The 27,021-nt window shown below is 55.8% G+C and overlaps 1 protein-coding gene across 3 annotated transcripts in view; it reads right to left on the reverse strand.

The window, feature by feature from the left end:
- Positions 1 to 27,021, reverse strand: part of FBXO31 (F-box protein 31) — a 46,824-nt gene that overhangs the window by 11,849 nt on the left and 7,954 nt on the right. Inside the window, exons 2-6 of one of the 3 annotated variants that reach the window (XM_058709154.1) lie at positions 21,547 to 21,618; positions 18,385 to 18,471; positions 11,721 to 11,797; positions 6,425 to 6,592; positions 5,689 to 5,763 (exon numbers count right to left, since the gene is read on the reverse strand). In XM_058709154.1, the coding sequence (XP_058565137.1) occupies positions 5,689 to 5,763; positions 6,425 to 6,592; positions 11,721 to 11,797; positions 18,385 to 18,471; positions 21,547 to 21,618 (479 nt within the window). The remainder of the gene's footprint in view (positions 1 to 5,688; positions 5,764 to 6,424; positions 6,593 to 11,720; positions 11,798 to 18,384; positions 18,472 to 21,546; positions 21,619 to 27,021) is intronic. The other 2 variants (XM_058709155.1, XM_058709156.1) reach the window with 2 other exon arrangements.

Consider the following 27,021-nt stretch of genomic DNA (forward strand, 5'->3'; position numbering starts at 1 on the left):
CCGAAGCAGGGCTTGAACACACGAACCTCAAGATCATGACCTGAGCCGAAGCTGGACACATAACCGGCTGAGCCACCCAGGTGCCCCTAACTTGTGAAGGTTTTTCTTTTACGGTTATTTTTCTGTATCTTAATAAACACTGCCTGTCCCAGGGCGCCTGGTTGGCTCAGTCACTTAAGAGTCCAACTCCGGCTCATGATCTCACAGTTTGTGAGTTCAAGCCCCACACCAGGATCACTGCTGTCAGTGCTGAGACTGCTTTGAACCCTCTGTCCCCCTCTTTCTGCCCCTCCTCTACTCATTTTCTCTTCTCTCAAAATAAATAAACATTAAAAAAAAAAGAAAACTGGGGCACCTGGTTGGCTCAGTTGGTTGGGCATCCAACTTCGGCTCAGGTCAAGATCTCACAGCTTGTGGGTTTGAGCCCCACGTCGGGCTCTGTGCTGACAGTTCAGAGTCTTGAGTCTGCTTCGGAGTCTGTGTCCCCCTCTTTCTGCCCCTCCCCCCATTCACACACTGTCTCGCTCTGTCTCTTACTCTCAAATATAAATAAATATGGGGGAAAAAAAAAAAACACTTGACAAATTATACTTTACCAAAGTCAAAAGCTTCCAGTCAAATGGCTGAACTCATGGAGGAAAGGCCCTCAAAAACTCAAACCGATAAGCAACAGATAAAAATGGAATTGAAGTATAAATGAGCAAGGACTTTGATGTTACCATGGTGAATAATCAGACTTGAACCAAATACCACGGAAGATGGCTTGTGAGGAGTCGTAATCTTATTTACTTTGCATGAAAAGGTCAGAGTCATTAGAAATAGCAACCGGGCCCAATTACTCAGAACAAAGGCCTCTGAAATATGTTTGTGATGCAATTATCTCAGGAGAGGTGCACGTACAAGGAAGACATCGGAGCCCGGAACACAGAGGCCAAGAAGGATATTTCCCAGAGCTTGCTCACCACGTGCTGGCGCCACAGAACCATGGTGTCCGTCTTCACAGCAGCCCCGGAGACAGGTGCCGGCATCTTCCCCATCCTACAGAGGGGTGGGCCTTCGGAAACCCTCCCTATGTCACCAGGAGTAAGTGGCAGAATCAGACCTCACCCAGAGTCCACGTGCTCCCTGGCCTTGCTTCCACCAGGGCCGCCGTCAAGGCCACGAGGAGCACAGGAAGCAGGGGCCTACCCGCCCTGGTGGGTGGTGAACATGAACCAGCAAACTGACGACACAGAACAAGAATCTGGAACATCTTCAGGGCCTTTTACCTGGCAATCCCACAAGGGTACACTCCAAAAACCAGGTAAGGTTTTTGCACACAGTTCAGGCAGTTCAGTTCCAGGAAGAAGCCTGGCGTCTCTCCCAGGCGGCCGTGGCCAGGCCTGGTGCTAAGACTTCCACATGCTGTGCCCTACTCAGCCCTCCAACTCATGTGGGTTCTGCGGGCAACTGCATGGCCCCGTTTCACAGGTAAGGACTGAGGCTCTCAGAGAGCAAGTCCCTTGAGCACGTGGTCAGGAGGGCAGTGGGGAAACACAAACACCTGAGCACAGACCCCATGCCCGACTGCAAGAGAGAGGATCACTCTCATAGAGTCAATGACCTCAGGTGACAGATGGGATGCTGCGGTCAAACTGAAGTTTGTAAACAATTCTAATGAGAATGGGAAGTATTTGTGGAACAGCTAAACAGCTTTATTTTTTTTTTTTTTAATTTTTTTTTTCAACGTTTTTTTTATTTTTTTATTTTTTTTTTATTTTTGGGACAGAGAGAGACAGAGCATGAACGGGGAAGGGGCAGAGAGAGAGGGAGACACAGAATCGGAAACAGGCTCCAGGCTCCGAGCCGTCAGCCCAGAGCCCGACGCGGGGCTCGAACTCACGGACCGCGAGATCGTGACCTGGCTGAAGTCGGACGCTTAACCGAATGCGCCACCCAGGTGCCCCTAAATTTTTTTTTTAACATTTATTTATTTTTGAGACAGAGAGAGAGAGCATGAACAGGGGAGGGTCAGAGAAAGAGGGAGACACAGAATCGGAAACAGGCTCCAGGCTCTGAGCTGTCAGCACAGAGCCCGACGCGGGGCTCGAACCCACAGACTGAGATCATGACCTGAGCCGAAGTCGGATGCCCAACCGACTGAGCCACCCAGGCACCCCTAAACAGCTTTAAAAAAAAAAAAAGACCCAAATTAGATAGAGTTAGATTGTAATTACATAAAAAACTATTTGGAGAGGGGCGCCTGGGTGGCGCAGTCGGTTAAGCGTCCGACTTCAGCCAGGTCACGATCTCGCGGTCCGTGAGTTCGAGCCCCGCGTCGGGCTCTGGGCTGACGGCTCGGAGCCTGGAGCCTGTTTCCGATTCTGTGTCTCCCTCTCTCTCTGCCCCTCCCCCGGTCATGCTCTGTCTCTCTCTGTCCCAAAAATAAATTAAAAATGTTGGAAAAAAAAAAATTAAAAAAAAAAAACAATTTGGAGAACATGAAGGGATAACACAGGACAAGCACAGGGGCTGACCCTGCGTGGGGCTCCAATGAACTCGTGTTTGATGATCAGAAGGTGACATTTCTTTTTTTTTTTTTTTTTAATTTTTTTTAACGTTTATTTATTTTTGAGACAGAGAGAGACAGAGCATGAATGGGGGAGGGTCAGAGAGAGGGAGACATAGAATCTGAAACAGGCTCCAGGCTCTGAGCTGTCAGCACAGAGCCCGACGCGGGGCTCAAACTCACAGACCGCGAGATCGTGACCTGAGCCGAAGTCGGACGCTTAACCGACTGAGCCACCCAGGCGCCCCAGAAGGTGACATTTCAATGCTCAGGTGAAAAAGTACAAAAGACAAAAAAAAAAAAAAAAAAAACAAAAGCATCTTGCATCCCGTTTAGGAATGTAGCACGAGAACCTCTCCACACGACAGAGCGCCAGGAGCGAGGCCTGGTCGGGAGGGATGACGGACACCCACAGCATCTCAGGGGTGGGGCCTGCCCATCCTGCCTCCCTCCTCTCTTCCCCATCTCTGCTCCTCCTCGCAGCCCCGATTTCCAGAAACCTCAGGCTGGGGGCTGGGCAGGCAGAGGGTGGGCAGGGAAGATGGCAGCTGGGCCTGGCTGTCATCTAGTGACGGAGGCCAGAGGAGGCAAGTCTGCGTGGGCCCAGGACCCTGCCCTGCTCACAGAACCCAGGAGAGGAGCTGCGGTTTGTGGAGCACGCACAGGTCCCCCGGGGCATGCCATGAGGAGCAGGCTGAGGGCATCGCGGCCTGACTCGCGTCTGAACTTGGCATTCAGAGGTGCACACGGCGGGCAGAAACCCCAGGCCTGGAGCTGGGTGGGAGAAGCGGAAGGGCTGGTGAGCAAGACTGGGTGTATGAGCCAGAGACCCACGGGGCACCTGCAGCGTATGAGCCAGAGACCCACGGGGCACCTGGGGTCAGCACTTCTCAGACAGCCGAGCTGCCCGGCATCCCTCACAGGCTCTTGTGGTGCCACAGAGAACGAAGGAGAGCAGGGTGCCAGGCCGGCCCCTGGGGGCGTGAGGACTCCCCCGTCCCCGGGGAAAACTGCACTTGCTGCCATGATCCCCTGCTAGCCCTCTTGGCTGCCAGGAACTCTCAATCCCCTGGGAAGTGCCCTCTGGGCCCAGAATTTTATTTTTCATATGTTTATTTAATATTTTTGAGAGAGAGAGAGAGAGAGAGAGAGAGAGGCAGCACAAGCAGGGGAGGGGCAGAGAGAGAGGAAGACACAGAATCCGAAGCAGGCTCCAGGCTCCAAGCTGTCAGCACAGAGCCTGATGCGGGGCTCGAACCCACGAACTGTGAGATCATAACCTGAGCCGAAGCCGACGTTCAAATGACGGAGCTACCCAAGCGCCCCAGGGCCCAGATTTTTAAACGACCGTCAGCCATTAGACCACAGGGCAGCCAGAGTCCGGGGCTCAGCCCTTCGCCTCAGTGCTCAGAGCTATCAGGACACATGGCGATGTCCCCGCCACGGCCTGTCCTCTCTCCCTGGAGCCTGGAGCCATCCTCTGGATCCAAAAGACTGAACGAGAAAGTGAAGACATCGCTGGCTGACACAGAAATCCACAGGAGAACCCCATCCCCACACAGCTGAGGGGAGACAGAGACAAGCAGCAGACAGCAGAGCACCCAAGATGGACAAAGCGACCACAGGGCCAGACGGCAAGCTCTCCCACCACAGCAACTCCAGGCTGGCTCACTGGGGACCTTGAGGTCCCGCCGCTCTGCCCGGGGACGGTCTGCCTGGGGACAGGGCGCGGCCCTCTGCTCTGCACGGGGGACGGTCTGCCCATCCTCTCGGATGGGCCGGGCGGGGGAAAGAGAGATGCCTCTGACTACATAAAAGTTAGAAACACATAAACATTAAAAAAACTCCTGGAGAAAAACGCACTATAAATCAAACCAAAAGACAAAATAATGAATAAGAAATGACTTGCAACTCACACCCTGAAGGATTCATTTCCCAAGACGATAAGCTGCTACGAGTCAATTAGAAACATCAAGCAGAAAAAGGAGCAAGGATGTTTCCTGACGTTCAGAGGAGGAGCCGCGGGGAGCCCTTGCTCATGCCCCTCACCTCAGCCTCGGCTGAGGTCGCGGCAAGGGAAACCCAAAAGGACCCCAGGGCCAGGAGACCAGCAAGGCCGTGCTCCTGCCTCACACGCACTCTTCCTAGTTCCCATCCACAAAGGACTGGTGTCACTGCTTTTACAAGCGAAGTTATACCATCCCACTTCCCAATCGGCGAGCCCACACACAGAAGGCGGCGGCCAGGAACTTTTCCCGACCCCAGCATATGTCCTTCCAGAAACACACCGCACGGTCCCTTTACTGAGGGACCTTTACTCGACAACTGAGGAGTGTCTACTCTCGGGAAACACGCGGACGTCTTCTGCGGAAACGTGTTGTGCGTGCGACGTATGTGCAGGCGTCGGTGACACTGTTGTGAAAGAGCATTTCCATCACGTGCCACATATTTGAGCAAACAGGGACCTCCTCCGCCTTCAAGGGATTCCAGTGAGCGTGTGCGTGCACTCTTTACACGAAGACGCGCGTACGTGTGCGCTTACGTTCGATCTCCCGGCACTTCTCTGGCTGACAGGGAAGCGACCGGACTCAGAACCTGACCGAGAAATGCAGGCCCAACCAATAACCATCAGTTCAGGGAGCAACCGACACTTTAAAAATTCAAGTTTTCCTTAGGATGTTTTGAAATGGCAGTGTGACTTAGGTCCTCAGAACACAGAAACTCAAAGGCAGTATGAAATTACTTGTGCAAATAAAGGGAAGTCCAAAGAAACTCACGAGCGAAGCTCGGAGACAGGCCTCCCCTCTGTGTGGCCACGACGTGGAAACGTCAGCCACGAGGCCCGTCTGCCGGGAGAACACAGAGGCTCCAGAAAAGCCGTCTGGTCTCCCCACACACGCACACGCGAGAAGAATCTCCAACAGCACCTGGACTCTCTCGCCAAAGGGGCAAAGGGGAGCCACTCAGAGAAAACTCCTTCTCTTCGCTCCGCCTGTTCTCAGGGGTGGCGGGTAACGAAAGCCCGTGGCCGTGCACCCGCACATACGGTGCCCTTTCCGACGGACGGGGCAGGGGAGACGACCCTCTCACAGGGGGCACGCTGGCGACGTCAACCCGCGAACGGAGGGGTTCAGGCTCACCTCCTGCCTCCCGCCAGACATCCTGTGGTGGTCCGTCTGGTTGCACTTGGTGGAGAACTCGTCCTTCTTCACAATCTTGAGGATTCACGACAAAGGAGAGGGGAACGGGTCAGTCACGGCACGCCGGGCAGGCAGCCGGGGCAGCGCGATCAGCCTCTCCGGCACGGACACCCCGCGCACGCGTACGGAAGCCCAAGAGCCGCCGAATCGTGGCCGGTCCCAAGAAGGGAGCTCAGGGCTGCCTGGACGCGCACTTCCTCCCCAGAGGACAGTGCATCTGGGAGGCTTTTCCAAGGCGACACGTCACAGCACAGCTAAGGGGCTGCTGTTTCACACGGGCTCACTGGGGTGGCGGTTCGCCAAACCATTATCAGAGAGCAGAGTGTTTTATTCCAAGCGGATACTCTTTCAAAGAGGAAACATGGGAGCGGTGAGGAATCATGGCAAAAAGGACGGTTCCGACCGAACACAGAATCCCCGGCAGGTCCCAGCGAGTGAGTCTCTGAGGGGCTACGTCACAGCACCATCACGTCGGGAACACACCCCAGGGGCGGGGCTGAGCCCCCCCTTCCTCCCCTGTCTGCTGCTCTGTGTGCACAGGGGCCTGCAGCTGGGAACCCCACGGCCAGCTCAGCCAACACCGCACCCCCGCTGCCACTGGGACCGGGGGCGACAGAGGAGCCCAGCCCCTTGCCTGCACTCGGCTACCGTATGTAAAGGAGCCCCGGGCGCTCACCTGGATGTGGCCATTGTGGGGCCCTCTGTGGCCATACATGCACTCCACCGTGGCAGACTTTCTCTCCATCAGGTGGACCCTGAACAAGGGCTTGAATCGCATGGGGTCGTCCACATGAGGGTCGTGGGGAGGCAGGTACATCCAGCCAATGATGAACAAGCCGTCCACCTGTGGCGAGGAGGAAGGGCACAAGTCCACGTGAGATTTAGGCTGAGGGGCTGAGGCAGAAGGTCTCCACCCCACACTGCCCTCGAGGACCACCCTCGCCCCCACACCGCAGCCCCGCCCAGAATCTTGGGGCCCGGGGAACATACAGTCTAGCGCACCGGGATCCAGCGCATCAGGATAAGCATGGCCCACCTACCAAGTGCTTGTTGTTTAAAAAGTAGTTACTTTTCATAAACATGGTGACTGAAATCTAAACGAGTAGAACTTAAGTGTTCTCACTCAGAAAAGAACGGATAGAAATGGGAAGTGGAGGACGTACTCGTCACTAGATGGCAAGAATCCTTGCACAAAGAACACAAATATCACCAACATGTATTCCTCACATAGCCCACAACTTTGTCAACTATACCTCAACGAGGCTGAAAATAAACACATACCTGCACCAGTATCTACAGTAGCCAAGATATGGAAACAGCCTAACTGTCCGTCAACAGATGAATGGATAAAGACGTAGTGGGTACACAGTGGAATACTACTCAGCCGTAAAGAAAAGAATGAAATCTTGGGGCGCCCAGGTGGCTCAGTCGGTTAGGCGTCCGACACTTGGTTTCGGCTCAGGTCACGATCTCACGGTTCATGGGTTCGAGCTCCCCATCGGGCTCTGCACTGACAGCACAGGACCTGCTTGGAATTCTCTCTCTCCCTCTCTCTGCTCCTCCCCCGTTCACGCACACGCACCCTTTCTCAAAATAAACTTTAAAAAGCTAAAAATAAAAAAATAAAATGCCTGAAAATCAGAAACAAACTGAGAAGACAGATGCCGTGGATGTGCAACATGCATGATAACTGTGGGTGTGCACGCTGCCGTGGCTCTTTGGTGCACGCAAAGTGGTGGCAGACAGACAGGGACTGGACTGGGGGCGGGGGAGGGGTGTCCCGGGCAAGGAGCTTGGGTGCGCTCCCATCATTCCTGTGGCAAACCGGTCTGACAAGGGCAAGCCAACACTGTTTTGTCATGGGTCTATTCTCCCCCTAATTACCCCCTCCTTTCAGAAGCTGCATTTCTTTTTTACTCTATTACTCACTGCCAGGAAGAAAAACAATTATCACCCTCCCCGCCTAAAGAAAGGAAAGCAGTCTGCCCACGCTGGGGAGCAGACTGGCTTGTCCTGGAAGGAACGTTCTAAACGCAAGGCTTTCCCCAGTGATGTTGAACAGAAATACAAAGCATGTTTCTTAATGGATGTTTCCACTGCATCGTAAAGAATATGAAGCAATATTTATCCCTGTCCAACCCCCACCTGGTGAGCAAACCACAGAGTGACAGAGCTCTTGGGGCCCCCAGGTGACTCAGCTGAGCCAGGCTCTGAAGAGCCCACGCCGAGGCCACGCAGGGCCCCAATGTGCCGTCTGTCACTACCACGCGCTTGTGGCCGGGCCCGGGGACTCACCAAGAGCGTGTGCAAACAGAGGGGCAAGCAAGATCAGAACACGGGCGCTCCCCAAAGGGCGCCAGACTCCATTCACACTGGAGCACCAGCGGCAGTGACACGGGGGTCAGGCACCTGCACACCCCCAGCCCTGGGGCTTCTGCTAAGAGCACACGGCGAGCCCGAGGAGGGAGGACAGCCACGCTGGAGACCCAGCAAAGCGCCACATCCCACGATACAGATGCCTGTAAAGCACTAGAACAGAGCAGCTGCTATTCAAGACAGGACAGGCAAGCGACGGAGCAGCACATAAAAATGAAGCTACGAGACTTTCCTCCTGGGGCGCCTGGGTGGCTCAGTCGGCTGAGCGTCCGACTTCGGCTCAGGTCATGATCTCACGGTTTGTGAGTTCGAGCCCCGCGTCGGGCTCTGTGCTGACAGCCGGGAGCCTGGAGCCTGCTTCGGGTTCTGTGTCTCCCTCTCCCTCTGGCCTTTCCCCATTCATGTTCTGTCTCTCCCTCTCTCTCAAAAATAAATAAACATTTAGGGGCGCCTGGTGGCTCAGTCAGTTAAGTGTCTGACTTCAGCTCAGATCATGATTTCACGGTTCGCGAGTTCGAGCCCCGCGTCGGGCTCTGTGCTGACGGCTCAGAGCCTGGAGCCTGCTTCGGATTCTGTGTCTCCCTCTTTCTCTGCCCCTCCCCTGCTCACACTCTGTCTGTCTGGCTCTCTCTCTCACAAATAAATAAACACTAAAAAAATTTTTTTTAATAAATAAGTAAATAAACATCTTAAAAAAAAAAATAAAAAGACTTTCCTCCTGCTTAGGACCAGGGTGCTTACAACAAACAGCCCCTCCTGCAGACACCAGCTGGGAAGTCTGCACACACAGCAGTTCGAATGCTGCCTGAAGACACCAGGGGCCCCAAGACAAGGACCGAGGGCCTGAAAAGAAGGGACAGGTGAGCCGAAGGGGGCAGGGCCTCCCACCCCTGGGTCCCAGGCCCCTGACTACTCCTGGCAGAGGGCGGTGGGGTGGTGGAGCCCCCAAGGCTGCCACGGAAGCCACGGCTCTAGGGCAGGATCCCAAAGTGTGCATAGCTCTGCCCTTGAGGCACCTTCCGGATCCTAACCCGTGAGGCCGGGAGATGGAGAAGTCAAGCAGAAGGTGGCTGCTGAGAGGCCAACCAGCCAGGAGAGGCTTCAGCGGTACCTGTGCCCTGCTGGGAATACAGGCCCTGGAGAGGAGGTGCCTAGGCTCTCTCAGGTGACAACCTGGTCAGAGCCAAGTGCCCTGCTGGCTATGAACCCAGGCCAGAGGCCAGGGACCCTCCTGGGGAGAGCAGCAGCCACGGCCACGGGTGCGGGCAACGCCAGGCCATGCCTGAAAATCCAGAGGAAAAAGTCTGTAAAGTGAACTGGAGGCCACAGACTTTAACTTTGCCTCCTCGTGTATTCTACAAGACAAGGAAGAGGGAAAAACCTCACCAGAAGCACAAGAAACAAAGCCAGACTTGCATCCTGGCCACGGTGGAGCAACGGGGGCTGCTGTGAACACAAATGCGACCACGGCCAACACGCAGCGAGGGGCTGTAACCCCTGGCCACGCTCTGGATTCCTGCCAGAGGCACCTGCCAGACCCCAGAGCCGAGAGGGGCCCAGGCAAACAGAGAAAACAGAGACTGGACTTCGAGGTGGCTGGCGTGCTGGAGCACGGGGGTCAGAGTCCCAGAAAGGAGGGAGCCGTGTGGAGAAAGACCCCCGGGATCTGCCGAGGGGCCCGCGCTCCGGCTGAACACTGAGCCCGGGACAGGCTGGGCACACGCTGGACAACCCCCGGGTCGGACAGGTCTCGAGATGTCCCAGCTGCAAGCAGCAGAGATGGGGGCCTCCGGGAAGCCCCGGGGCACGGACGGGGCTGCCCCAGCACCGGGACTTAGACACAGAGGTAAAGCACGCCTCTACGAGACCCCCCCGACCGCCTGACCTGCCTGACCACGTTTGAGGGAAGAGAATCACCCAGCTCCTCAGTATTGAGCGACAGTGTCCGCCTCCACAGGGAAAAGAACCGGCCTGCAGGAGACGGACAAAGGGCGGGCAGACAGAATCAGGAGGAAGTCCAGGCGGCTGAAACAAGAAACACTATGGTCTGGCGGGGAGAAGCTCTCAGGAGACAGGATCAGGCTACTGGCACAACCAAGCACCTGCACGCACCCCCACTGGGCAAGCTGTCCCCTTTGGTCCTCTTCTGCCGGCCCTGGTCCCCTTTGTCCCCAGGAGCACAGGCCTCAGCTCATCATCCCTTCCTGCCTACGGTGAGCCGGGCACTCAGCAGGCAGAAGGCAGTTCTTCTGGGGCCTGGCCCCCAGGAGGGTCTGTGTGAAGGGGTGCCCATGATCACATTCAGGTTGTGTATTTTTGGCAAGGATCCACAGAAGGGAGGCTAAGTCCATCAAGTGAAACCAGGAGGGGCCTGAGGTCAGAGACCCACTGCCAGTTAGCTAACGGGGATCACCGCGATGGGTGCTGTTGACCACATCTCCCCCCCGTAAAGGCCTCTTCCTCCTTGGAATCATGACCGCTAAACAGTAGCCCCCAAAGAAGTCCCCGGAACCCATGAACGTGATCGCCACCCTATACTGCAAAACGAGGATTTTACAAACGTGAAGTTGAAGATCTTAAGAAGAGATGGCTGGGGCTCACCCGGGCCCTCAATGCAATCACTGCATTCCCGAGAGAGGGAGGCAGACTAGGTCTGAGACACACAGAGGGGAGAGGCCGTGTGGGGTCGGGGGCAGAGGCTGCAGGGGTGCAGCCACAGTCAAGGGACACCTGGGCCTCGCAGCTGGGAAGAGGCAGGGAGGACCCTCCCCCAGAGCCTTCAGAGGGAGAGCGGCGACCCCACGACACCCTGGTCTCAGCCTGGTTAATACTGAGGACGTCAGGCTTCCAGATGAGTGACAGAATCCACTGGTGGTGGTTTGGTAATTTGGGCCCCGGAAGCTAAGACAGCGAGTAATATAGGATTTGTGGGGAGAGGCTCGCAGATTGTGGAAATACAGTTTCCCCCAAAGGGCCCACCGCTGGTTTTCCCATCCATCCAGGACCCTGGCCTGACCCCAGTGTTACTATGGTGGGTGAACCCCACTTTCCGACTCCACTGAGGCTTCTGGTCAGCACCAGGCCCACCTGGTCCCAGGGCCACCGTGCCTCCCAGGTGACTCACCAGGACACTGCACCCCAGCCCGCCGTCCTGGCCACTGAACTGCGTCTTATTCATGGGACAGGCACTCGCGAGCGTTAGTGGAACGATAAAAAGTCCGCATGACGAGTCACAGCTGGGGCCCGCCTCGGGGCACAGAGACGGGGACGCCAGGGTCAGAGGGTGACTGTTTACGGCTCCAAGGGGCCCCTGATTTAGGACAAGAAGTGAGTGCGCAACCCAAAACTAGCGAGTCCTGCTGGCGTGAACACAATGGCCGAGATGTCCGCAGGCGGGGACCAGGACGAGGGAGGGAGGACACCCTGTGGCTCCTCACCACGAAGTCCAAGGTCGCAGTGAGAACCTTTGGTCATTTACAAAATCGCAAGTCACCTAAGGGGGCTCCCTGTGACCATCGGGCGGCGCCTCGGGGAGAAGACCACTAGGGCCTCGGTCCCACCCGCACCAGGGCCCAGCGCCGCGGGCTCGGACTCACCACCACGTTCAGCAGTCCTCCGTAGGGCCCGATGTCTGGCTGCCACAGCCCCAGGATGTGTCTGTAGCGGTGGAGCACTGCGGGAAGAGAGAGAGCTGTCACGCCAGAGCCGGCCAGGCTGTGCTTCACAGTCACCCGGGAGGAAGCGCCTGATGCTGGTAACTAACAGAGCCTCGCGCGCAAATGTGGGCCCAAGCAGATCTTTGCAAAGGTTTCTAGAGAAGTCTAAGAATGAAATGTCTTTCGAACCCTTAACAAAACAGACAACCGGACCATTCCGAAACCTAGCCTCTAAGTGATCAGTGCCGGTGGCTGCTGCCTTGAAAGACACAGAGGGAGCACCCCTGTAAAGTGGGGAGCCTCCCATCAGCGGGGGAGTCAAAGACTGGGACACCTCCCTCCTGGGGACACGGCAGAGGGGACACTGGCATCTGTACGCGAGACGTGTCCATAAAGCAGTTAGGCTAAAATTCCCACCAGAGTCAACCGCACGCTGTCTGGGCAACAGGTGCCCACGTGTGACCCACGACGACACATTTACAGCAGGTGCATCTGAGAGGGTGTTTCCAGACAAGGTTAGCATTTAAATCCGCACAGTAAGTAAAACCAACCGCCCTCCCCAACTGGGTGGGCCTCATCCAATCAGTGGACAGCCTGGAAAGAAAGGCTTTTCCACAAGGAGGGGACACCTGCCTGACCCCGTGAACTGGGACATCAGTCTTTGTAACTTGGGACCTGAAAGGAAACATGGGCTCCTCCAAGGTCTCGAGCCTGCCAGACTTCAGACTTCAACTGCACCCTCGGCTCCTCTGGGAGCTGGTCCCAGGGCCACCATGCCTCCCAGGTGACTCACTGGTGGCAGACCTTGGGACTTCTCAACCTACATTCACTGTGGGATCCAATTCCTTACAACAAATTTCTTCACATAAAGGAATGGCTCTGTTTGTCTGGAGAACCCAGGCTGATGCACAGTGGGAGGCAGGGACGGGCTGGACGGCACGATCACACCATTCTGCGGGAAGCAAGACCCAGCCAGCAGAGCCAGCGGGACCTGGAGACGGGCTGGCAGCTCTCAGGTCTCCACTGTGTCTGGAGTGCAGGGAGGAGGAAAGTGAGGCCAGAAGCAGCCCAGGCCTTTGAAGTAGGCAGACAGCTGGCGGGCAGCTACCCGCTGTCACCCGAGGTTCCAGCCTGTTAACACAGGTTTCTAAATGAGCCTTTACTGTCTCCCAGACACCTGCCATTCATCCCGTGTGCAGTCTTCTGAGTCGGTTTACAAGACGCACAGTAAAGTCGGTCTGGCTAATTTATGGTCACACCCGGATAGGTTTTGTGTTTAACACACAAGCAATAATCAGCAGGACCAGGAACCATAAACAAATGAGCTGCAGACTGACGTATACACTCAAGGGTTCAGGGGTGAAATATGACAGCATCTGCCACTTACTCTGAAATGCATCAATCGAGCAGGATGATAGAGAGATGGGTGGATGGAAAGCTGTGAGATAATAAAGCATCACAGACGGTTGTAGAATCAGGTGATGGCACGCGGGTGTTTGCTCTATGATCCTTTTTGTAGACTTTTTAATTTTCATGATAAAACACGGGAGAATAAAGTCAATGGGCCCATTCAGCGTGACCCTCTCCTCTCGTATCCCCCTCCCCTAGTCCCCAACTTGACTGCAAGCAACAGTCCGTTCTTTCCAAATCAGTCTATGACCACACAGCTCCTGGACCACTCAAAGACCACACAAGACTCTTAGCAACTTTGAAAGGAGACCTCCCTCTTTTCCTTTAAAAGCCACAGCTCTGGGGGCACCTGGGGGGCTCGGTCAGTTGAGTGTCGGATTCTTGTTTCGGCTCAGGTCATGATCAGGGTGGTGAGATCGAGCTGTACATCAGGCTCCATACTGAGCATGGGGCCTGTTTGAGGTTCTCTCTCTCCCTCCCTCTGCCCCTTCCTCTCTCTCTCTCTCTCTCTCTCTCTCTCTCTCTCTCTCTCTCTCTCAAAAAAATAAATAATAAAAAATGACAGCTACAGCTCTCTGAAATTAAAACACTGCCTCCCAGCTGTCTGCCTGGAGTGGCAGAACCCTCGTATGAGCTCTGCACGTGTGAGAAAAATCACTGTTCTCCTTGTGGCTTCTGCTGACACAACACTGGCTCATGGGCCTGGGATGGCCCCCAAGATGGTCCAAGAGAGAGACAAGAGACCAACACCCTCAGCCCAACTGCGAGCACGCTAACTTCTAAGCAGGCAAGCCATTTCACAACGTAAAGGTAAAGTCTGTGTTTTATGTTATGTACTTAAAACAGTGGAGCCACCAGAACGGGGTCTAGCAGCCGTGACCTGAAAGCCTCAATGAGCCCAGGGTGCCCCCAGGAGGGGAGCCACGTTCGGAGTTAGCCCCTAACTAACGCCCAGGGCCGCCGTACAAGGAGCGGGCACTGGCTCGCCCACTTCCCCGCACGTTCCCACGCGGCCCTCACCCTGACCCTGTGTGGGCAGAAGGAGGGTCCGGGCCGAGACGTCCTGGGCCAGGGCACTGAGCAGACCTCGGGGCTTCTCACCCGGAAGGCCCCCAGCTCACAGAGCCCTCCCCAGCGTTTCCAAACAGCCGGTGGCCATTGGTCAGGAGAGGTGGGCGGGATCAGCTTACAGAGACTGGCGTGGCCCCAGCAGCGGGCGTGAGACCCGAGAGTCCAGCGGACTGTTCTAGACGCTTCGGGTGCTTTACTGTCACGAGCACCAGGCCACGGCCTCAGTTCGTGGGTAGAGAGCCTCGACACGAGAGAACTACGCTATTCGGGATGACGGAGGAAACGCCGCTGCTCCGGCCCCACGGGGCAGGACTCAGGCCTGTCAGAACGTTGGTATTCAGCCAAATGAGGCAGCTCAGAGGCTGTTCCAACCGCTGGTCCCCGAGGTCAGTGCGGCTGTGTTCAGAAAAACATTCCCGGCTCTGAGACACCCCACTCTCCGAAATGGAAATGAGTGAGATAATCTGAGGTGAAGGGACCTCTCGGCTAAGCACTAACGGGAAGAAAATGCCCCGTACTAGTCCGTGCCCGCTAACTCTCATCCGCCAACAGAAAGGCCACTTAACAGGCCCAGCGGGAAACTCTTGGCACACGAGGCCCAAAAGATCCGGCTCTCCTCGGCAAAGCGTGAGCTGGGAACTGGCTGTCCCGGGCGCAGCCGCGATGGCCCTCCACCAGCAAGGCCATAAAGCTGCTCTGGAACCATCACGTCTGCTGCTGCAGAACAGGGGTTTCAGGCAGTGGGTGGTCCTCAGACTCAGACTTGTCCAAAAGATTAGCATAAATAAATGCAACTGATGTAACCGCTGCCACTTGCCGGTAGCTTCTGGTTATTAAAACAAAATCAGAGGAGGGGACACGTCCAAACTCATTCCCCAAGGCCAGCATGACCCTGATACCAAATCTAGACGAGGAGGCCACGAGAAAACTACAGGCCGACATCCCTGATGAAGCAAGATGCAAAAACCCTCAACAAAATACTAGCAAATCACATTCAGCAACACATTAAAAGGACCATTAACCACAATCAAGTGGGATTTATTTCAGGGATGCAGAGATGGTTCAACATCCACAAATCAATGTGGTAACAATCACATTAACTAAATGAAATCACATGTCATCTCAATAAATGCAGAAAGAGCGTCTGTTAAAATTCAACATGTACCGATGATTAAAAAGAAAAAAAACCTCTCAACGAGATGGGTATAAAGTGAACACAGCTCGACATGATAAAGGCCACATACAAGAACCCCCCCCAGCTAGCATCATCCTCAGTGGGGAAAAGCTGAGAGCTTTTCCTCTAAGATCAGGAACAAGGCAGGGACGCTCACTGTCGCCGCCTGTATTCGACACAGTCCTGGAAGTCCCGGCTGCAGCAGTCGGGCAAGAAAAAGAAAGAACAGGCGTCCAAATTGAAAAAGAAGACGTAGAACTGTCACTGTCTGCAGATGACATGTCAGAGCATACAGAAATCCCCAAAGGCTGCGTCAAAAACGCGTCAGAATGAAGGAGCCGAGCGAAGCTGCAGGATACACACTCCGCATGCAGAACGAGACGAGGCTCTCAGGATCCGGCCGGGCGACGGGCAGGCTGCCTCCCTCCCTCAGACCCACTTCCCGCCGGGGCCTCCCTGCCCTCTCTAGGAGCGCCTTCCGCCTTTATACTGCCAGGGTCTCCCCCTCCTCGGGAACCCCACGTGTTCTTGGCTCCACCAGGCAGAGGGGACTCTGGAGGAACCTTCCCATCAGGTGCACCTGTGCGGCCAAACACCGTGTCGTCTACGTCGAGGGTTAAAAGCGACTCGTGCACCTCGTCCCGGAGGAGGGCGTGACACTCCACCAGAGCCCCTGTACCTACCAGAGCCGTGGAGCATCGCTGGGACTCCAGACGGACACCTCACAACCCTGAGTCCTCTGGTCACTGGTCACCATCAATTCACACATAGGGACATGCGTCAGCTACGTCGTTAACGATGCATCCCCCACGATGCCGCCAACGCCTCACGGACACAGACCACCAAGAGTCTCAGGCGATGACAATAACATGCGCCTGACAGACAAACAAGCACAACCGACACGGCCCAAGCCGCTCGTGGGGGCCACAGAGGCCCTCGACGCCCAGCACCATGAGGTGGGCTGACACGCGCCTCCCCAGGACAGCGTCTTACGCGGAGGCTGCTGACGGTTTCCGGCCCGGCAGAACCCGGCCCAAAGGACTTCAAGAGACCGGGGAACACCGGGTGCCAAGAGCTCCAGGGACAGGGCAAACTGGTGAGAGAGAAAGAAACAGTGCCAGGTCCCAAGGTCCTCACAAGCCAGTCGCCACGCAGACATTTCCAGAGGATCTGGCCGACGTCAAAAACGTTGCGTCCTGAGTTGCCCTCTACAAGAACGCACCAGGAGCCCTGGAATACCAACGGCCTGGGCATACAGGCCTCAATTCGGGTTGAAACTGGTTTCCTTTCTTCACGCACGTGAACTTCTTTCCTGATGTTCTAACAGACCGTGGAGACAACAGAGTGCTCGCAGCGTAAGTATGTCCCTAGAAAAATGCAACCAATACTCACAAGTTGTTGTTGTCTTTGTATTTTCTGGGTCGTCCAAGGTTTCTATAATGCCCACTGTATTTTTAAACAATACCCAAACCTTAGAGAGGACAGCAGTGGGTGGTGTCTGATTAGAACAGGCCTGTTACAAAGCTGTCAGCTACGAGCTTGGGGGGGGGGGGGGGGGGGGCGAGGGGAGAGCACAGCTTGTGGGTGAAAAGCCCAGACAGACTGTGACACATCCCGACAGCCACAGAACACTCCTGCCCACCACGGGGGACAAAAGGACACACTCTAGGTACTGCCCACAGTGGGTCAGAATTCCATCCTAGCCCTACGGTATAAGCCCCAGATGGACTGTGATTCCGGAAGGATCCGTGACAGACGTATGACGTGATGAAGCTCTATGGTCCTGCGCACGGGCGGTTCCCGTCAGCACAGCTCAACGTTCTACCTTTGCTCACTGACCGCTAAGCGGGAGGGTGGGTCACTCCACAGCACACTGTTCTAGAGGAAACTTCCAAGAGGGCAAGAGGGTTCAGAGAACACAATTCACGCCTTTGGACTTCAGACCTGACCCACTGGACCCCCCAGGTGGCCCACCCGGCTCCTCGTGCCTGCTCACACGCACTCCTGACAAGCCCCCTTGTCACAGGAGCTGAGCACGAGCTCACACGTACCCTGAGGCACACTAACTAGACCCAGGATGGTCCCTAAGCGCCACAGGACCAGCGGGCACGTGTCAGCTGCGCGTCCAGTCTGACGGGATGAGGAGCAGTCCCAGAAGCAACACTTCTCCCTCTGCTCCCATAGGGTCTGTTAGACACGAGACTCCAGAGGGGGCCTGATCCAGGCACGAGACACAGACACACGGAGGCTCAGAAGGGTGGGCGTAACAGGAGGGAGCGGTGCCCCGTGCTTCTAGGAACGCAAAAAACACCTTTTAGCGCAAGCAGGTACGTTTAATGTCTCCTCGACAACAGACACTCACCCTGCATCTCAGCTCAACCTTCCGAAGACCTGAGGTGGCATTAATCACCTAGAACAGGGCTTATGGAAATTTCCAGACCCGAGTGATGCCAATCAAGAGAGGAATCAGATTCTAATTAACCAACTGTTTCTACACACTTCTGTCCAGCATGGGTACATCGTAGGATTTTTTTTTTAATTCACGCAAGCTATTACAACGTGACTAATGAAGTCTCAGAGCAAACCATTTACGTTTAATTTTGAAACAGGAGTGTTTCAAGGCTTCTACCCTGTCCTCTCTCTTCAGCCTCAATAAACAACAAATACGAAAACGTGCATCAACAGAGTGGTCTTGCTGCTACAACCCAAAAACCCCAAAGCTGCTGCAGAATCCCAGCCCGTGTGTGTGCGGCTGACACGGGCCACGGCTCAGGTGTGGCCTCGGCTGTGGTCAAGCCACGGAGAACAGCAAGAAAACAGCAAAAGCCAAGGAGGGCAGCTCGCTCTTAAGACCCAAGCAGTCCTCGTGCCCAGAGTTAGAGGTCCCTCTCCATGCAGCTTTTCGGCCGTGCTTGCCCGCAAAAGCCAGAGCCAGCAGGAGGTACGTACGGCAGGTGTAAACATCTCTGTACTCCATGTGCTCGTAATCGGGAAGAATTTTCATGAAACGTCCCGACTTGACGCGAGGGTTTATACCTGAACAGACACAGCAGGGAAAGGGTGAAGAGGGTTCTGCTCCCACGAGGGTATGAGCACTTTTCATGACGACACCCTCTCCCGCACTGGCCATGGACGTTTCCTGTTACACACTCGGCCCCCAGAACCTCAGGAGGCCCGCATCTGCCAGGGGTGACCTATCTTCCTTCAACCAAAGGAGTCACACCAGAGACTCCTGATGGTGGGCAAGCTCAGGACCCTCCTCTCTCGACCACCACAGAGCAAGGGAGCACGGAGGTGGGAGAGCCAGGGCCGGGGCTGGGGGACCCTGGGGAGACCGTTTAGGGAACCCCCGTGCTCAAGTCAGATCTCTCCCTTGCCCGGTGCACACCTGGTGTTTCCCTTGACCTTTGCCGCGTCTGTTTTGTTTCTGATTAAGGGCAATGTCTGGCAGCCTCCTAACTCAGACCTCTTCGCGTCTGAATCAAGGCTGCAGACTCTACCACCTACACCAGGAAGCAGCATCGATTTTCTTCCAGCACCCATTGCAGAAGCTAAGCGATTCCCTCCTGGGTAAGGCTCTCAGAGCAAGTTCACAAAGACAGTTCCCGCGCCACGGATATGAAGACCGAAGCTGGCTTTGACAGGAGCAGATTCAACACTTCGGGACCCTGAATGAGGGACTATGAATCATTCTCCGGATTGTGCAACCATTTACGGGGTCAAGACTCAGCAGCGAAAAGAAATCTCCAGATGTCCACGTGTGCCTGCCCACACCCCCAGCACTCCAGACGTGCACAGGAGCACGTTCACCTTACCCTGTCCCCTCTCAGTCGCCCACCCCTGGCTTACCCCAGCCGTACCACCCACTGCTCAGTCACTGCCCACCTGTGCTCCACAGGACAGCAGGGCCGAGTCGAGCTCTAAGGAGGCCTTAATTCCCACATCTGCAGCCACCCCCGGTGGGCAGAGGAACCTGCCTTCCTCCAGATGCTATTTTGAATGCCTACACTCCCGAGGCCAAGTTTGAGTGCTCACTTGCAAGAAACTTCTCCCTTCAAGCTGCTTTCAGATGACACTGTCTAACGACCTAACAAACTCAAGCAGTCAGATGATAAAAACTTGACGTAGTGGACACTCCTAGAAACCAGCTGATGGTCCAGAAAAGCCAGGACATCTCTGTCCTCTGTGCACGCACGTGGAGACCGTCGTGGGGCATGTGCCTCTGCTTCAACAACAATCTGATATCCACGCTCTGGCTAGATTTAAGACACGAGCTCTGGGAAACCACGGAGGAACCAGAGCGAAGCCAGGGCCATGTGCACACCCACAGGACGGAGCGGGGGCAGGGAGAGGGGCAGAACTGGCTTTCTGCCTCTGGAGTCTGGGCTTTGCAGGATGCAGAGCAGCATTGTTCTGGCTGCTGAGAGGAGAGGACAGGAAGGAATCCAGCATTCAGGACACTTGACCACTTGGGTCCCCCAGACCCGCGTCCCCTGGAGAGATGGCGGGACGTGGGGCAGAGGCATGAGCAGAAAGCAGAGGGAAGGGGGAGCTGGCAGGTCCCAAGCAGCCGGCCTCGCATGGGGTCTAGGGGCAAAGACGGGGAGCAGGGGGCAGCTGCCGACCTGGGGGCAGCAGCAGAGGGTGAAGGGGAAGCCCAAGGCCCTGAGGAAGGCGGGGGGGGGGGGGGGGGGGGGAGGAAGGGTGCTGGGGTGCTGGGCGCGGTAGGACAGAGGCCCCCGGAGGTGCGCGGCAGGTGGGAGGGCACCGCTGAGCCCCACAAGCTGCGTGTGTCGTGAGCACGCTGGCTCCTCAGAGGAAGGTCCGTGAAGAACCCCAGACTGCGACAGGAGGGCTCCCCGGTGTGAGCAAGCCCGCATCAGAACACGCGCCACGTGTGGGGACAGAGCCTCTGATGGGCGAGGCACCGGCCGGACGACGAAATCAGCCTGCAGGGACAGAGCCCCACGAGGGTCTCCCTCAGAGCCCGTCCTACGTGGCGACCCCACACTCCCCGTGAGGAGGGGCATCCCAGAGAGAGACCCCGAGGGACCTGCTAACAGGAAGGACAGGGAAAGAGGCAGGAACCTGCGCGGCCCAGAGCCTGGAGGGGCTGCCAGGGCTTCGGCCGGCTCTCCGCGACCGGCCTCCTTCTCTGACCAGAGTTGAAGGTGTCCCAGCACAGATGCGGCGGCCCCAGCTGGCAGGCAAGGCATTTAGGGAGGAGACCACCTGCCGTGCTTTCAATGGAGAACATTTCAAAAGAAGGAAAACCCCAATCTACCAAGATGGTTAGAGATGAAAACTTAAGGTCCTTTTCAGAGCAGTCAACAAGTCAACTTTAGGCCAAAGAGAACTGGGTCACCATCGTCCCTGCGCTCTCCGATCCCCAGCTCCAGGTGGCGGCCGGGCAGTGGACCTGCGGGCTGCCCTCTGCGAGTCGGTGCTGATCCGCGGCTCCCGGGCCGTGACGGTGTGAACACAGGCCTTCGCACACCAAGAGGCCAAGAGGAAAGGTATTGGGGCTGGGGGGACTGTGAACACACAGAATGGGGAGTGTCACTGATGACTCTGGAAAGCAAGGGAGCAGAGAACAAGAAATGGGGGGGTCCGGAGGGCTCATCATGGCGACAGGAGACTGCAAGGCAGAAGGAGCCCGAGAAGGGGGAGCCTGGGTGGGGCTGGAGGACGGTGCGCTCCAAGGCGGCCCAGGCCCACCGGCCCAGGGAGCCTGCGGGAGCGGCCACACCTCACCATGGAGCTGCTGTCCACCTGTCCCCTCAGGCTGCGGGCCCAGGATCCAGAGGAAGGGACACTTCTGGAAACACCCAGCGTTTCCAGGGCAGCCACGTTTCTCAAAGCCAACGGCCCTTGACACCTAATAAAAGCCACCATTCTCCTTGACGGGCTGAAAAGTAAGGGTGAGACGCCCAGAAACAGAGAAAAGAGCCCCTTGGTTTTAGCACGACCACGCCAGCTACAACCCTGAGGAGGTGTCTGAGAAGGGCCCCATGGGCTGTGGGTCAAATTCTTCGTGTTCCTATCATGGGTGCTCACTCTGCGTCTGGCTCTGGAACAAAGGTGACAGTGGGTGGCAACAGGTTAACTTACGCTTGGCATAGACGTCTCTACAAGACACGCCCGTGATGTCCAGCTTCCGCAGGTTCTCGCAAACGCCATACTCTGAAACAAGAAACATTTGCTGGAGATCATGGTCAAGAAATCATGAAACGACAGAAACACACTGACGGAGGGCGGGGGACGGAGTATGGGGAGGTGCGCTGAAACCTTGGCCCCGTCTTCCAAGTGTGTGTCTGTCCCTTGCTGGGGAGGTTTTGTGGGACTTCTGCACACAGCACCCGCACTCACCAGTGAAGCCTTTATCCTGGGTTCAGACCACACCTGACGAAAGGACAATCTGCACTGTCCACTCCGATGAGCTCCAGAAGCCTCACGGCACAAACCCAAAATGGGACAACGCCCAGCTCGTGACGGGGTGCGGCACAAGCTCAGTGGTCAGGAAACAACACGTTCCAAGGAAATGAGATGGTCCTTGGTGTCAGGGTTCCACCAAGGCCCCCTGAACCCCTGCTGTGCCTCGCCACACTGCTGGTTCTATTAAACAAAGCCACAGGCCTGTGATCAGAGTCCCGGGCGAGATCCTGGAAGGAAGAGCTGCACCGCATGTCCCTTTGGCACCAGGCCACCTAGACCCCAGCCAGTGACAGGGATCCTTGGAACCCTCCTGCTTCCTTCTCCCTTTCCCTGCCCCGCCCCACCACAGCCCCACTTTTCCAAGTCACGCCCCAGCACTTCCCAGCTGAAACCTCAGGTGACCGGGTCCCAGCAGGGCTTTGAAAGGAAAGCACGGACCTGAGCCAATCACCGCGGATCCAGACCTGCCCACTGGCCAAGCTAACAATAACCACACCCGCCCGGTACCAACCGTTGCTCGGGCCAGGCGTCAGTGTGGCCGACCCTGCCGGCAGGCCCGAGACTGCTGCTGCTACTACCCCGTCCACATCAGTGCGGAGGAAACACGCGCAGAGAGGCCTGAGGCTGGCACAGCGGAGCAGAGCTCGCGCTGCGGGACCTGGAACTGCAGCCCGGACGGGGCGCCTCAGGGTGGCAAGCACGGCCCCCCGCCCAGGCCCTCACGCATCACCACAGGACTCTCCCCGTGCTCACACTCGGTGCAAGCGTCCAGCTGGGGCTTCACGGCACGGCCGCCTCTGGGACCGTGCCCCCGGCACAGGAAGGCACGTCAAGGCTGGGCAAGGCTGGCGTCTCAGCAGGCCGTCTGGAACGTGGATCGACACAGTGGGACCGGCAGTGGCAACGTGCTGCCCCCCACCCCCGGCCCCGATCCTCCAGAGGTCCGGTCTGGTCTTTTCAACAGAATGGATGATACTGGCCCAAATGCCTCTATGAGCTGGTAGCGCTTCAACGGTACCCAAAGTAAAGCTCGAGATGCACGCAGCACGGAGAAGCTACCTGGGGGCTGGCGGCTCAGGCCTGCCCGGGACCCTGCTTCTCCCTACCTCCTCTGCTGACGAACAGACGCGACTCTGAAGACTAAGACAAAAATCACAGCCTTGCTCGTCATCAAGCAAAAAAAGCACAAAGCATGCAGGGTATCCTGCTGGCTGGAGAGCGAGGACTGGAGGCCTGCATCTGGAGGCTGACGCAGGCTGAGGGCCTGGGAGGCCTCCGTGAGCCTGGGGCAGGGACTCAGCCACACCTGCATGGAACCTGAGACAGCACAGGCCACCCGGGCGGCAGAACAAACTGAAGCAACCAGTCTACCCCACAGTCACTGAGAAGGGCTCTGCTCCACGTACGCGGCCTTCACCACTTCCTGTCCGCTCTGTGATGCCCATCGCAGCCAAGCGGCTCCTCCCGAGAGCCACCGGTCAGCGGTCACTACTGTGTCTGGCTCTCCAGACACACGGGCTTTCTCTTGTGCAAACCATGCACTTCAAAGTTGTCACCGCACAAGATTGCTGCTTCAGTTTGTTTGCTGTGTGATTTTGAAAGGACAGCTCCTTCCCGGTTTCAGCAGGCCACCAGTGTGTGCAGTGATGGACAATGAGGAGTCTCTTACCGCCTCCTTGGCCAAGTGGTATGACTGCAGGGGGCGGGGGTGGCGATGGTCCTCCGTGAACCGCACGCTTGTATAATATGCGCACTGGCACCCTCGGTGCCAAGAGTCAGATACAGGGCACAGATGTGAGAGCGGGAAGTCAACAGCCAGGCCTCCGTGAGGCACTGATGCTGCTCCCTGGGCCCAGGTCGCCGAAGGCTGGTGACTTGACATGGCTTTTGCGTCAGAGTCCAACCCACACTCCGTCGCGACAGGAACCAACCTCCCGAATGGCTCCAAGGGCTGCAGCCACAACGGCCACATCACCAGCTTTCTGTGCGCTGCGTGAGGGCACGGCACTGCTGGCTGGCATCGCACGGGCTATGAAGCTGCACAAGCAGTAAGGACCCACAAAAACCCACCAGCAATCAGAAGAAAAGCAAAATTAGGGTGCCGTGCTAATAAATACAGCAATCCTTGGCGGGGTTTTCTTAATGTTCCCTAAAGGCCCTAACAAATCCACCAAGGCAGAGTAATGCCATTCTGACCTAACCGTCCCTCGGAGAAATGTTTATTTTCCACCTGATGGAAAATCTTTCTCTTGAATAGGGAATAAGAACAACGCCACATCCTCTGATTGTTCCAGAAACCTTCCAAAAGTCATGAGGGGAAACTGCCCTTAAAATAGCTTTAGGGGGGGGCACCTGGGTGGCTCAGTCGGTTGGGCATCTGACTTTGGCTCAGGTCGTGGTCTCACGGTTCGAGAGGGTTCAAGCCCCACGTTGGGCTCTGTGCTGACAGCTCAGAGCCTGGAGTCTGCGGCTGATTCTGTGTCTCTTTCTGTCTCTGCCCCTCCCCCACTTGTGCTCTGTCTCTCAAAAATAAATTTAAAAAAAATAAAATAAAATAAAATACCTTTAGGGCCTGCAGACTGGCCAGCACCATGTACCCTTGCTTCTAGAAAAACTACCACGTGTGACCTCTATCCTTTGGCACAGACCCTGACCCAGATGACTGAAAGCTAGCACAGCAAACCAGGATGCCTCCGGCTGCTTCTCAAGTACTGGATTTGGGGTGGAAGGCTGGCGATTCAAGTCTCCTTGCTGGGGCATCCGGCTGGCTCAGTTGGTGAAGCATGCGACTCTTGATCTCAGGGTCGTGAGTTCAAGCCCCACGTTGGGTATAGAGATGACTTAAACAAAAAACTTTTTTACAAAAAAGGTTTCCTTGCTTATCTATTATATAAAATAGCTTAAGAGACTCTTTTTTGGAGAGTGCCTACTCCAATGATGGCCACAAAATAAAAAATAAAAATTAAATTAAAAAAAAAAAGAGGTTGGGAGGGGGAGAAAAACGGGTGAGCTGGGCTTGAGGAAATTTATAAAATGTGGAAAAGTACGGGCACACAGAATTACCGTATGACCTGCTCTCATTCTCCATCTGGGATACATCCCCAAAAGAGCTGAAGGAGGGGCCCCTGCACCCACGCTCCCAGCAGCACTACTCACAATATCCAGAAGGCAGGTAAGTGGGCCATCCACACAACAGGATATTATTCAGCCTTAGAAAGGAAGTAAACTCTGCCACCTGCTATAACATGGATAAACCTTGGGGACCTTATGCTCAGTGAAACAAGCTGGTCCCCAGAAAACACATACTGCAGGATTCCCTGGGGTAGTGAGATTCAGAGAGACGGACAGAAGAATGCTGGCTGCCGGGGCTGGGGGAGGAAATGGGGAGCTGGTGATGGGGACAGAGGCACAGCTGAGCAAGAAGGGAAAGTCCTGGAGACGGACGGGGGCGATGGCTGCACAACGATGTGAAAGTGCTCAGTGCCACAGACCTGTGCATTTACAAACAGCCCAAGTGGAAGTTTTTGTTGCATGTGTACATTCACCACAGTAAAAAAAAGGAAACTGCCACTTCAAGTATTCCAACTGGAAAATTTCCACAGCGCCTGGGGGGCTCCATCGGTTGAGCGTCCGACTTCGGCTCAGGCCGTGATCTCACAGTTCGTGGGTTCGAGCCCCGCGTCAGACTCTGTGCTGACAGCTCGGAGCCTGGAGCCTGCTTCGGATTCTGTGTCTCCCCCTCTCTCTGCCCCTCCCACACACTCTCTCTCTCTCTCAAAAATAAAATAAACATAAATTTTTTTTTTTTTTTTTACCAAAAAGCTATTTGAAAAATGTTTTGCCCGAGAGAAAAAACAGCCCAGTGATTTGGCCCAAGTCAAGCCAACACAAGCGGCAGCCTCTTGTGACCTAACTGCCAGGGGCTGCCAAGTGCTCACCACGCATTCCCTGTCCAACGAGCTCCGGGCCATATGATGGGGTTTCCCAAAAACTCCCCATCCACACGGCACTCTGGTCAGTCTCTATGGGTGGGAGAGAGTGGGCTAGAAGCGTTCTCTCTCTCCCTCACCCCTGCAGAAACCAGCAGACACACTTCTGCTTCTTGAGAGGCCCGTTCCCTGGAAGGGAAGGTGGAAATTAACAGACACAGTCCCTGTGCCAGCCATGACAGATAAGCACATACATCAGAGCAGAAGGGGACCAAGAACGGGAACGCTGGGGCGCCTGGGTGGCTTGGTCGGTTAAGCGTCCGACTTCGGCTCAGGTCATGATCTCACGGTCCGTGAGTTCGAGCCCCGCGTCAGGCTCTGTGCTGATGGCTCGGAGCCTGGAGCCTGTTTCAGATTCTGTGTCTCCCTCTCTCTCTGCCCCTCCCCTGTTCATGCTCTGTCTCTCTCTGTCTCAAAAATAAATAAACATTAAAAAAAAAAAAATTTAAAAAAAAAAAAAAAAAGAACGGGAACGCCATTCTTCCGTGTGCCACATCAGTGCCAGAGGCGGCCACGGAGGGACCCAGCCTCCTCCTCCCCGTTCACGCTGTGACAGCACAGCACTCAGATGCTACCGCAGCGAGCCGATGGGCACACAAGACAAATCTGGAAAGGGAAGTTGTCCCCCAGCCCTGGAGGGAGTTGGATGGCAGCAGTGATGGGAGGCCACAGGCAGCACCAAAAAAAAAAAAAAAAAAGGCATGGAAGATTCTAGGTAGAAAAGCAGCAAGGACAGAGCCTCCACAGAGGACCATTAACCCGTGGGGGCGCCAGCAGAGATGTGCCTGGAAATGCAGGCGGGGGCTCCAGGGAGGCTGCTGCACCACCAGGTGAGGCAGAAGCAGGAGGAAAGGATCGTGTGACCAGACATGTCACTGCACAAGCAGGGAGAAGGGCCGGAAGGTGGACCAGAGGCTGCTCATGTCCTTCCTACCTGCCGCACGCTGCAGGGTTCTCTAAATAAAACTCTAAGATGGCTTGATTGGTAAGACTGATTTTTGTGTGCACTAAATTAAGAGCGAAATACCCTCCTTAATAAAGTATGGCTCCAAGTTTGACTTGAGGCTAAAAACGAAGTTGGGGGCTGGGGCTGGTGGGAGGGGGATCTCCACCAGGCAGGACAGGGGAGTTGGGCACCCAGTCCCCAGGTTTCCCGACACCG

The sequence above is a fragment of the Neofelis nebulosa genome, chromosome 17 (assembly GCF_028018385.1).
Source record: "Neofelis nebulosa isolate mNeoNeb1 chromosome 17, mNeoNeb1.pri, whole genome shotgun sequence".
Taxonomy (NCBI): domain Eukaryota; kingdom Metazoa; phylum Chordata; class Mammalia; order Carnivora; family Felidae; genus Neofelis; species Neofelis nebulosa.